At 38.1% G+C, this 13,022-nt stretch overlaps 2 protein-coding genes across 6 annotated transcripts in view; one reads left to right on the top strand and one right to left on the bottom strand.

The window, feature by feature from the left end:
- IPCEF1 (interaction protein for cytohesin exchange factors 1) overlaps positions 1-13,022 on the top strand; it is a 176,583-nt gene that overhangs the window by 103,201 nt on the left and 60,360 nt on the right. For 3 of the 5 annotated variants that reach the window (XM_046669269.1, XM_046669268.1, XM_046669270.1), the window contains exons 4-5: positions 5,194-5,233; positions 5,848-6,017. In XM_046669269.1, coding sequence (XP_046525225.1) covers positions 5,194-5,233; positions 5,848-6,017 — 210 coding nt within the window. The remainder of the gene's footprint in view (positions 1-5,193; positions 5,234-5,847; positions 6,018-13,022) is intronic. The other 2 variants (XM_046669271.1, XM_046669272.1) reach the window with 1 other exon arrangement.
- OPRM1 (opioid receptor mu 1) overlaps positions 5,877-13,022 on the bottom strand; it is a 166,346-nt gene continuing 159,200 nt past the window's right edge. Inside the window, 1 exon segment of the mRNA XM_046669267.1 lies at positions 5,877-5,915. Coding sequence (XP_046525223.1) covers positions 5,877-5,915 — 39 coding nt within the window.

Here is a 13,022-nt window from a genome sequence, read left to right on the forward strand (position 1 = left end):
GCTCTGTTTTGGTGGCCTGGGATTCTGCACACCACTCTTCAAGCCATGCTGTGGCAGCGTCCCACATGTAAAGTAGAGGAAGAATGGCACAGATGTTAGTTCGGTGACAATTTTTATCACCAAAAAAATAAATAAATAAAAATAAAAAAGTAAGAAAGAAATGTGTACTCATTGAGTCAGAATATGGATATAGTTGAAACTTTTGATATTGTGTTAAATTGCTTTCCAATTTCAACTATCAGTGAATAAGTGTGTATATGGTCTTACTGCAGTAGAGATTACAAGTGTAGGAGAGTGGCTTTGAAGGAAGCATGTGACCATCTCTGTCCTTTGGCACTATGTGTCCTACTACTGCCATGTCTCCTCTTTTCAGTAAAGATTCTTGAAAAGAGTGGTCTTCAAGCCCGGCTTTATTTCTTCAATTTCCTTTCATCCCAACTGACTGGAATTTATCTTCTAGCGCAACAGGACAATGATACTGTTTTTGTCAAGATCTCTAATACACTTTTTCTTTCTCTTTCATGCTGGCAGTATGTGATGGTTTGGATCCACCTTGCCCTTAATCCTCGCCCTCATTTCCATGAGAACCTCTCGCCTTATTTCCTTTATTTTTCCATTGGCTGTTCGGCTCAGTCTCCTTGACAGGCTCCTCCTCCATTGCTTCTCTGTAACATGGTGGTCTTCTTTTGACTCCAACTTCAACCCTTTGTCATTGCACACATCTGGGTAATCTTATCCAAACTGAAGTCTTCTACTCTCTAAACACTGATGATTCCCAATTTTATATCTTCATTCCAGATTTTCTCCCAATCCCTAAACCCTTGAATACCATATATTCTGAGTATTTCCATTTGGATGCCTCATATGCACGTCAAGCTCAGTATGTTTACTACTGAGCGTAGATATATTTAAAACTCTGCTCCCCGTATTGCTGTCATTTATTCAACTCTTTAAGCTGGAACCTCCAGGATATTTCCTGGCTCTTGGGTCTTCCTCTCTTTCTACATCTCTCTTCCTCCTCCTCACCCGTCTCTCCCTGCCCCTCCTCCCTCCTTTGCTCCTCTCCTCCAGCTCCTTCTCTCCTCTCTCTTTCTTCTTCCCCTTCTTCCTCATTCTCCTTCTTTTATTTCTTTCTATGTCTCTTCTATGTAGACAGTGCCATTGCGTTCCAGCTTCCCCTCAAACTCTAGTCCTTGCTTCCCTGTCCTACTCCTTTATATGATACCAACCACAAAAGCAAATACCTTAACAGGCTACTACTTTGTGGGTTTTATTCTTGAAATAAATATTTGAATTTATAATTTACTTTTGAGACTTCAGGCAAAATACTGAACCTCCATTTGCTTCAATTTCCTCTTCTGTAAAATGGGGATAGTAGCACAATTGTGAGAATTCAATACAGGTACTCGTGAAAAGACTCAGAGCAGTGCCCAGCACATGGTAAACATTATATGAGTATAAGCTTTGTATGTGTATTTCTTAGCTGTCATTGTTTTCTATTACTGTCTAGTATTACTAGAGTATCTATTATCTGTCTCCATGTTCATTACTAGAGATTTTCATTTCCTATTAATTTATCGAGTAATATTTAAGGTGGTTAGTCTTCTGAAAAAATTAAGCAAGTTTTTTATGCCCTTTCACAAGTAAAATTTTAATAATTAAAAGCTTTAAAATTCCCTTTATAAAATTGAATTTAATTTTCCAGGAAGGAGGAAAGATATTTGTGGAGAAACATTCCTAACAGCTGTGTCCCCTGGAGTTGGCTTGGCTTTAAGACATTTAGGAATTTTTGTACCTTGGTTAAATTATTGGTGGCTTGAAGTTGATAATGGTCTGAGGCTTTACACCAAGGAAATTGGGTAAATGATACAAATCAGGGTCCATTTATTAGCATATCACTGTATAATTTTGCTAAAGACCAGGATTATTATGAAGTTTGACACAATGGCAAACTATCTTACTGTAATTTTTAATGTATCATGGGGATAAATTGTGCCTGCAAGATTTAACAATTACTGTATAGATTAGAAGACAATATAATAATTACCCTGTAACTTGGGTGTCAGTCCATCATTGAACATCAAAGGAGGCCTCTATGTATATTTTGCACTGGTTCCTTTGTATGTTTATATGTGTTTTTGAGTGATTAGGGACCAAATGAATTTTTAAACCATCTTAAAAAGTAAAAGAAAAGTACTCTTGTTCAATAAAAAGAAAATATATATTCAAAAGAAAAATTTCCACCCAAATTTTAGAACCAAGTTAAGGCAAATTCAGAATTTAGAGTAATTCTTCAGTTTTACTTACAACTGGTAAAACTGGATAGTTGTTAAGATAAGTTATAATTCCCCTTTGAAAAACTGTCTCATCAAATGCTCACCTAGAGAAAAAAACCACATATAAGACCTTTGCGAAACTGACTAGTTCGTGGGTTCCACTTCCTGTTGTGAGGAGTAAAATGTACTTAAACTCACTAAAGTTCTCAAGATTGTTTTCATTGTCTCATGTAAACCAATTTAGGTTTCATATTCATGTATATTAAATGAAACTGAGACTCCCTGTAATTTGTTATTTCTATAATATGTAGTCTGTTTCTGGTCAGGGGAAACAGTTTGAGCCGTTATATAGATTTTACAATAATTTGCCTTAGGAGAAGTACTCTCAGAGGACGGTTGACTCAGTGACTAAACTCCCCTGCCCCCCCCCCCGCCCCCCCATAAAAAAGTCTGAATAAAGTCCTTTCTTGGTGTTGGGTGCTTACTTTGTTTGAGGTCTAGTCCTTCTGCTTAGAACTCCCTCTTCCCATCCAGCGTAGGCACAAGAATCTAGTAGACCGAAGGCTGGTCTTGGGAAAAATTGAGACAAAGCCTACAGTTAGATTTGGGGCTTTCTCTAGAGTCAGACTTAAGGGTGGATGGTGGAGCTGGAGAGCCACCAGTCCCACTGGTAGCTCATAAGGGATGGGTGGAGGAGATTCGCTGGTTCCCAGGCAGGACAGACAGATGAATGCTGCCTCCCTTCCCACATCCTACGCCTGCCCTCTCGTGACTCTCCTCTTTCTCCTTCTTTTAAAAGCTGCTCTTTTTGTACAAACTAGCGTGATTTCACCTTGTTCCTCTGGGGCCAGAACCCTCTAGCAATGCCCCTGTCTACGACTCCCTTTTCATCTTATTCATCCAGTTCTTAGCTTGTCTTCACTGCTCTCTGCGTATTTGTGGATGCTAGATTTTCCCAAATCATTCCTACTATCTAAATTCACTCGCTCTCTTCTTTGCCTTTAGACCTAACTCTTGGCTAAATTTTAGCTATCCAAATAACATACATATTTGGGCTAAAATACTTTGTTTATAGGTACTAATCGGGTTTTACTGATCTCAGATAATTGGCGTATCTAAAAAGACCCCAGGAGACCCTCTGAGGGCATGGTGGGGATTTTAGACCAAGAGGATGGTCACGGTGGGGGATATTTTGTGAAGTGGGACTGAGACTAGGTCCTGGTCATGATAACACACCTGAATTTTAGTCACGTGTCATGTGACTATAATGTGTCTACGCTTTCCTAAAATTTAGGGCCATTATTACCTTTGGTATGTCCTTTTTCCACATGGATGATTAATTTCTTTGAGGATAAAATTTTATTCTAACATTCATAAAATAAAAGTCAATACGGGGATTTCCCAGGAAATATAATTTAAGCACTTTAACTTCATCCTCATTACTGAAGGAAATACAAGTCCTACTTATCCTAAAAATATCAGTATGAAATTTTTATTAGATGTGAAGTATGTGTTTATATTTATAATTGTACAATATCATGTTACATAAAATCATATCAAGCAATGTTTTTTAGTTTTCAGAGTATACAGTCTTGTTAAATATTTATGAGATCTATAGGACAGCAATTATTATAAATATCATGATTTTACAAACGAAAAAGCAGATTTGATTGGTAAGGTGACTTTTTCCTGGGTAACACAGCTACTAATTATGACAGCTATGAGTTGATTTCAGGCCTCTGGAGTTGAAAACCCCATCCTATTTCCACTATATCATATTCCTTCTTCAAACATATAGAGCCATAAGCAATAGCCATTCCATCAATAGTCAGATGTGTAGAATACTAGCCAGTTGTATCTAGAATAACATTATAAAATGCTGTAACAAGATCGCATACCGATTTTCAGAATTGCTTTTCAATTATATGCAATTTTTCGAATTCTCAAGCTTTTAACATAAAAGCTTAAGTCATTTAAACCTGAACAAATTCAGCTTAGATATTGTAGAGGAAAAATGGAATTTCTTTGGTCTAAAACCTCGCTCTCTTTCTCTCTCCACACACACACACGCACAAACACACATAGGCAGCCACTTGAAAGTATTTTTGTTTTCTGTTTTTGCTGATGGTCTAATTTTACACAAACTGTTTAAAATGTATTGTGAAAAATGTGTATTTCAGATACATTTTCTTATGTCTGATTTGAGTATCTGAAGAGCTAGTATAAAATAAAAGTTGGTTATTAATATACCTTCCATAAAACATGTGAGAAATATTCAGAGATAATTAAAGGCAGAATAAGAAACTTAAATTTGGCTGTAAATAAGAATTTCCTGATAAGGAGGATTGATAGTTACTTAGAGCTCACTGAGAGAAGTTGTGGAATTTCTTTTTCTGGGATATTTAATTCTTGTGGTTCAGGTGTAACCTTGTGTGGCAGCAGGACCATGAAGTTCATAGTCCAATGTGAACTTGTCATATTTTGAGATGGTGACAATTATCTTCCAGGTTTATTTAAATAATCGTGTTATTTAGAAATCGCAAGAAAAGAAGCAGGCTATATTTTTTCCTCTCTCACAAAAAATAAAAGGGGAAACATAGTATTATTTTTAAGAACTTCGGTGAACCAGTCCTGTCATAACTAAAGTGGTAGTGCGGGAGCTGCCTGTGGGTGGAAACAGGAAACATTAGTGATAAATGCTGTGTGACATACTTTTTTCAGGTTCAGCTCAATGTATACCGATTCTGATTAGCACATTTCGTGCCTCGCCGAGTAGCTCCCCTTTAGCTCTGCCTGGAGAGTTTTTTTTAGCTTCCATCCTGCTCATAAACACTGCCACCTCCTCCCTCCTTCTCTCTTTACAAATGTTACAACACAATCAGAAATTTCCTCTTTTCTTCCGTTCCTGCATTTTCAGCAGGTTCCCTTGCGTCAGAAGCCGAGAAAGAAAACTCAAGGTAATTAAATCTCTTTTGTTTCTTTATTCCCCTTTTGTGTGCGTGGGTGTGAATTTTCTCTTGGATGCCTTCTTTGGGATCGGATTTTGGTCTGTCTTCGCGTTATTATCAGGCAGCTACATTTTGGGTGATTTTTGGATCGATTTTAAGAAATGACGACATGCTGTTCATTTGGATTAATCCCTCGTGGTGTGTCAATAGAGCTTAGAAAAACTGGCACCGAGTCGGGAGGTGGCTGTGTTTTCAGGTGGGCATTAACCCCTCTCCATCTATTGTATAACTACTGCTATTATTGTTCAAAGGAGCTGTGTTAGTGCAATGGTGTGCCTGCCAGCCGTAGGATTTTAATTTTTGCAACTTATTCTTGTTGAATAATATACTTAGACTAATACTTTTATATAAGTCTCAGTATTTCTTTGGCTGTATCTTGTACTGTCTAAGCACCAAATGAATGCTTAAAAATAAAGTAGATAAATTATTTTTTTTTGCATTCACTTTGCGTAAATCTCGGTAAAAAATCCAAATCCCGGGAGGTAGACAATTAACAGTTACTTTTCACTCTGTCGCATACATCAGGGCAATACGTTACCTACCTTTTCACGTAATTGTTGCAGGTTTGTTCATGATGAGTCGGAGGAGGATATCATGTAAAGACCTGGGACATGCTGACTGCCAAGGGTGGCTATATAAGAAAAAGGAAAAGGGAACTTTCCTCAGCAACAAATGGAAAAAGTTCTGGGTGGTGCTGAAGGGATCTTCACTGTACTGGTACAGCAATCAAATGGTGAGTCCACTGTCTTCCCCCTTTTCCCAGTCTCTTTAACAAAGAGTGGATTAAAGATCATCATGGAGCAGGTTATCTCCATGGAAAAGTTAATTTTGATATCTGGGGCTTGGAACAGAGCAAATAAATAAGTTCTGGAAACTATTTCTGGTCTAGTAAATATGTAGGCTATTCTATTGTATTTTATGGAAGAGAAAACCATCCTGCTTGACAAGTCTTTGGTTGGGGAGGGGTGTCCAAACGTATATACTTACTAAGAGAAGCTCTCAGGGTCTATTAATGTTACTTTTCCATGAGAGAGTCTAATCGTTTCAGGATTTATGTGGATAGCCCTTGATATGGGAACTTTATATTGTTAGGTCTTTACTAGAAAGGGATTCAGCTTTATGACCTATTAGGGATGTAAATCAATTCAGTTGGCAGAAGCTATTTCCATTTCTCCTCCTTTCCTATCTTCTCCTCTGACTGTCTTTATTAGGTGGGTTGGTTTTGGAATCTCTAACCTGTGTGCCAGCATCATGTTGGCGACCGTCGTCCCTTGTTCCTTGGCATGTTTGGTGATGGTATTAAACTACTGCTGTTTGGACCACACTTGATAAGAGAGATGTCTAATTTATTCTTTAGAAGAGTACCCTTTTATGGTCTGCTTCACAGCTAGTTTTCTGTTGAAAAGGGCTTGAAATAAAGTTATTGTTAGAAGATGTGCTGATCTTTCATGGCTTGAAATGTTTTGAAAATGATGATATTGTTGAATATTGAATGAATAGAGACTTTTCACATAGGCCTCTCTCCACTAACCCCGGGGTAGCCAATTGCTGATCTCAAGAGAGCTTGCGTTTCTCTTTGAGGTATAGTGAAGATCAACAGTGGATGTCCTTTCATCAGTTAGGGGGAATTTATTTAGAAATTGCCTGTAAGCCAGAACATTCTTTTTATGTGATACCATTCTTTTAAAATGGCTTATGTATGCCCATCACTCAAGCGACAGAGCTTTAGAGCATGTAACTTTATAAATGTGAAATAGGTGCTGCGTATAGTTTGTGGGCAAAATTTTTAGTTGATATATTTACATTCACTGGCCACTAATCAAAAATTTGTGTTACCCACATGCCTCTAGGCACATGTCCTTTAAAGATTTGGTTAAACTGGACCCATATTCAGCTTCAGTGCCCTGGAAGAAGCGTTGCCCCCTGTGCTTCTCTCTCTCCCCCCTTCCTCCTTGCCTCCCTGTTCCCAAGCTTATTGCTTTGGTTTCACCCCATGCAAAACAAAATTTTTCATCGAGTTGCATAAAAATATATTTCTTCAGCCTTTGGTGAGTTTTATCAACTTTATCAAGGATTTGGAAGGTTCACAAGAAAGAATCACCTTGCAGAGGCGCAGTCTTCCACTATCTCCCTTTCGTCTCTTTCTTTTCCCCTCCTGGATTTATTTATCGTCTTGTCTAGCATGGAATACTTTTATCCAAATTAAGGCAACCTGGGCCTGTGGTCTCACCTTCTATCATAAAGGATTCTTCCTAAACTAATACAGCTTCCTTCTTAAGAAGAATTAAGATTAATATAAATTTCTCCTGCTTGTTTCATATTATTTTAGGCTCTTGCCTTTAGGTAATTGTGGCAAGTGATAATCTGCATCCTTTGTAAAATGAGAGGACTTACTCATTTACCTTTTAATAGCTCTCCAGAAATTTCCAGAGGCTGTTGGGTGCTGATGGAGCATGGCACATCTGTGGGAAGTAACAAAGCTCAGCTGTAAGCAAGGCACTGATTTTCTCCTTCAATCAAATTATTCAGCAAATATGTTCCTGGTGCTGTCCCTGTCTTCACAGAATTTGAAGGAAGCTCCTCTGAGCCACACATGCTACAGATTGGGCTTATTTGGCTTCATCAGCTTATTTGGCTTATGCTTCTTAGAGGAGCAATGAATTAACTATTTTAGGCATTCGGAATCTCATGCTTCCACAGGGAGCAGCAGTGTTGACTGAGACCAGATTAGAAAGAGGAAGAAGAGAGAGCATCAGACACACTCCAGCAGCCCTGTCCTGACTCGCTTTCAAGCATTTACTTAAAGTGATATTCAGGTAGCAAATCATGTACTTGAACACACTTGGATTAGCAACATCGAATGGAGAACATGTTTGCTGTTATCTGGCCACAGAATTATCCTATTGACTTAGTAGTACGTAATAGAACAACATGTTCAACTCCCCAATTCTATGACTGTGTTGTAGAGTGATTCTCTCTATGTGCACATGCACATGCATGCCCTGACATCCTAATTATATGTTTGTTATGGGGAAAAAAGGCTATTCAGTGATCACTTAATTAACAGTCATATTCCTGCTATCTGTGTGAATGTCAGCTGTGAAATAAGAGCCAAACACATATCCTCAAGCTAAGAACATCTATTTACTCTCTGCCACTTAAGGAATTCAGTCGACAAGTAGGTCCCAAGGCACCTGCGCCTAATGAGCAAATGTCTTCTTATTCTACCTTCCGTAATCCTTATTCATTCTTATGTGGCCTGATGCTGAGAGAGAACGGAGCCAACAGCATCCCAGCAAGAGCCACCAGCAAAGGCATGTTGAATGCCTACTGCCTGCCAGGGCATCTTCTAGCTACCTTTTACATATGCTCTTTTATACTCCTCCAAAACACCCTCCAATGTAGTAATTGTCATCATGTTTTGAAAGTTGGGAAGTCTGAGATTCAGAGAGATGGTGTACCTTTCCCCAAGTGACGCAAGTACTAACTGGCTGAAAATAGATCACCTTCAGTCCCTTTGACTCCTCAGCCCAGGATTGTTGCCATATGTCAACCTGACCCCACACAGGGACGAGGATAAATGGCATGATTAGATCACCTTGTTTCATGCCTTCGATAGCGTTCCGAGAGAACAACTCTGGAAATGAAATCTCGGGCAATTCTCACGTGAAAGTATGAGTGATGTCATGAGGTCCCTTTGCCTGTCTCTGTTGATCCCTGACACCACCTGAGGAGACCACGTCGCCCTCACCTCTCTCAGCATTCTTTTGCTGTTATTATTATTATCCAGGAATTGACGCCTGGTGTACCTTCTTCTTTCATGACTCTTTGCTGCTTCAAACAGTACTACCCGGATTTCCTTGAGAAAGGTCATGTGCAGACACTCAGCCCCCACTTTTCACACCCCATATTATGTGCTTAGAATGTGTTACAGCACCCAAGACTGCACGCCAAGTCTTACGAAACCATATTGAAGTTTAACAGCCATAAGAAATCCAGGCTGTTTCAAATCCTGGATTTGAAATCCATGCAATTGTTTGCCCTTGCCCCTAGGATAAAGTACAAATTCATTTCCTTGCTCATGAGTCTCCTAACTTATATCTCTCTTACTTTCCCACCCTCCCCACCTCCACTCAAGCTTCAGCTACAGAACTTCTTTTAATTCCTTTTTAACATCAAATATGCTGGCTCTCTTTAAGCCTTTGTGTATGTTATTTCTCTGCCCACAAAAATCTTTGTCCCTATGCCCTAAAGTCTTTCCCACCCGATCCCGTTGAGGTGGTCTAATCTATCCTTTGACCTCTCTGCTCCCATAGCAGCCTGTACTTTTCTTCTTCTTATGCTCATCTTCCTCTTTGGTACATGTTTGTTAGACTTGCTGTTTTCCGTAATTGATAATAGTCTCTGTAGAGCAGGACCACAAGTACGTCTTTAGTACCTTGCACATGTCTGACACTTACTAGGTGCTCAATTCCTATTTGTTGATTTCATAAATAAATGAGATTTATGAATCATCAACATTTATATTACCCATGGGAATTTTGAGACATGAGATGGTGAATAAGGGCTACTTTTGACAGAAAATAATTTTCCAGTAAAGAGTTTTCCACTTCTATTCTTAAAAATAGATATAGGAAAAGGTGCAATTTGAAATTTACCAGAAGGGCTTCATGGTCCCACATAGGTCCCATACAGCTGCTCCAACTTTGCTAACACCTTATTGGGGGTTATTTTAATAGATTCTTTCTAATCATGACCTCTGGCTGAAAACAAGGGCCTATTGATCAAGATCACCAGGGTGGGGACAGAGATGTTGAAAGAGAGATAGAGGGTTTCCCGGGGAAATTCTCTCCACCCTGGAATTTCACCGGCTTACCAGGCACAGCCGGAGACGGAAGTTTGGGATCAATATCTTCTTTCTGGTGAAGGAGAAGAATTATTATTTTCCCTCAGGCATGTCACTATGAAAGAGTGACAAGAAAAGCCCTTAAGATGTTATTGCTTATTCTTTAAAACTATTTTATATTTTTAAGTTTTTAGATTTCTCCCGTTTGCTAGAACTTATTTTTCTTTTCTAAGCATTCTTAATTAAGATCTCACTGAGTTCCTTGGAAAATATATTATGGATTTTATTTATAGCCAAGACAGATCGTAAAGTAAATGTATATTATATAACCCACTTAAAATTAGTGTGGTTCTGAAATGTTTCTATTTGGAGAATTTTTACTCCTCTTACTGGTGTATTTGTTACATTATCCAAGAGTGTATTAAAATACATCAAGGGAACATATATAGTGTACTGGTATGTATAACTTGGAGGCGTTGTCTAAACAATTTGGGTTTTCATGACAAAACGTAGCTTAATATTATTTACAGATAATAGATTTTTAAAATCTCTTTAAGTGAGCCCAATGTGAAAAGTTTATTATCCATCCATTTATCCACTTATCCACCCCCCAACAAATGCTTCCAACCAGTGTTTATTGAGGACTTAAAATAATTTGGGCTAACTGTTGTAACTGCTATTATAGGATTAAAAAAATAAAAGACTACATTTCTTTTCTCCATTAAGAGCTCATAGATGGGTGGAGGAGAAAAGACCTATGTAATGACATAATCAAAGAAAAATTAGTGAAAAAAATGGCTCTGAGATTGAGCAATGCAGATGAATTCTGTAATTCTTGGGATAAGAAAAATATTTGGGGCCATTGTGAGGGTGTTTTGCCACAGTGACTTTTATCCATGGAAAATTTTCTTTCCTTTCTACCTAGGAACTTATATTTTTCCTATTTTAAACATCATTTTCCAAAGCTACATGATATCCTTGAGGGCAGCCTTCTTTACTGGATAAACAGTTTTCACCATGAAAAAAACACTATTCCTGTGTGTTGGAGTGAATACAGAAAGGCTTCAGGGAGAAAATTCTCTTAAGATCAGCCTTGAAAGGCAGTTTTTCCAGGGGTAGAAGGTAGGGAGATGGACGTTTTAGTCTGGCGACTATTGTGAGCAAAGGAATGAAAATAAAAATGAGCTGTGCCAAGCCACTGTGTTAGGTATTATATTGAATTTTCATGATAACCTAGCAAGACAGATTTTATTATTTCCATTTTTCAAGGGAGCTTACTGAAGCTCAGGGAATTTAAGTAACTTCCTCAAAGTCGCATACGGAGTAAATGGCAGAGCTCAGATTAAAAACAAGATCTACCAATACCAAAGGAAGGCTCTTTTCTCTAGGCTGCATGGTGCCCCCATTCAGAGGCGAGTCGGGGCAGTAAATGGGGATCTCCAACACAGAGTCCAGGAAGGTGAATTGGATCCAGTAGTCAGTAGGAACCACTGCATATTCTCTAGTCAGAAGGCGACGTGATGAAATTGACGTGTGAAAATATTAATCTAACAGTGATAAATGGGATGCATTGGAGCATGAGGGAGTTTTCAGAAGGCCGGTTAGAAGGTGGAGACCAAACACAGGCATTGAGACATGAACTTCTGGACTACAGTGGAAACTGAAAATTCGAGACATGCTACACAATAAAAAAGGGCGAGGTGTGCTGAGTGCTTGGATACGGGACATGGAACATTTGAGGCTAAAATCAGAATAATTCCAAGTTTGGGAGACTGAGAAAGTAATATGAAAACTGAAGGATGGAGAGGTTGTGGTTAAAAATGTAGAATTTCATTTGGACTCATTGTCATTTACTTTTTTGGCTTATTTTAATTGTATACATTCTTTCTTTATATGAAATTATATGAAATTCTTCATATGAAATTTATGAGAATCTCGTGTTCTTTAGTAGTTAAGTAACCATTTATTGATACCATTCGTGCTGTTGTATCACCCTGGCCTTGTATAGAAAAGGTGCATCATTCAACTCTTTATTTCATAAAAACGTTTGGTAAACTGCTGAGGTTTGTAGGTTAATACATATTATGCAGACTTTTCAGTTCTTTGAGAATCCAATCTGCCTGCCCAAATGTGGCTGTCTTTCTCCCTCATCGTCTGAGTGGTTCCAAGCGTCTGCCTGTTCAAGTAACTGTGTCTCTAACATATGTTTTGGTCTTGAGCTGCATACGTACTTCGTGTGAATTTTGGAGGATCTTAGATCTGGGAGAGATTTTTCTTAGAATCAGTTTTATGAAACTCTCTATAGCAAAGATCTGATCAATTCTGAGAATAGGCAGAATTTACCTTTGCAGAAAATGATACCTGAAAGCCAAAATTTCTCTTTTCACGAGACAACTCTTCTGAAAGTTTCAGTAAATATAGAGTGCCTTTGTTTCAGCATAAGAAAAAAAAAAGAATGGGTTAATTCTCCTTTGAAAAAGAGACATTTAAGTTGTCTATACCTTCCATTAGTAATCTCTTATTAGCATAGATTTTGGAAAAATGTCTGAGCAAGTTTGAGAGAGTTTACCATGGACTGGAAAAAAATTTCTGTAGGAATTTATGAACACTTCAATCAGAGCTTATTGTGTTCTTTTTTTTTTTTTTTACCCACAATGTAAACACCCGAGAGCGTATTCTTTACCTCTGGTTTAAACTGTGTCTCTAAAGCCTAGAACTGGTAGGCACAGAGTAGGCATCAGTATTTTTTGAGTGAATTACTTAATTATTATGTTACCTACTTATCAATTTGTTATATAAATCAATTAATCAAAGCACTATTGAGCAGTTGATATATTCCCAGAATTCCACCAAAATGAGATGCTTTATGAATTCTGGGCTTCTAATTTATTT

This window comes from Equus quagga, chromosome 8, assembly GCF_021613505.1.
Source record: "Equus quagga isolate Etosha38 chromosome 8, UCLA_HA_Equagga_1.0, whole genome shotgun sequence".
NCBI classification, from domain to species: domain Eukaryota; kingdom Metazoa; phylum Chordata; class Mammalia; order Perissodactyla; family Equidae; genus Equus; species Equus quagga.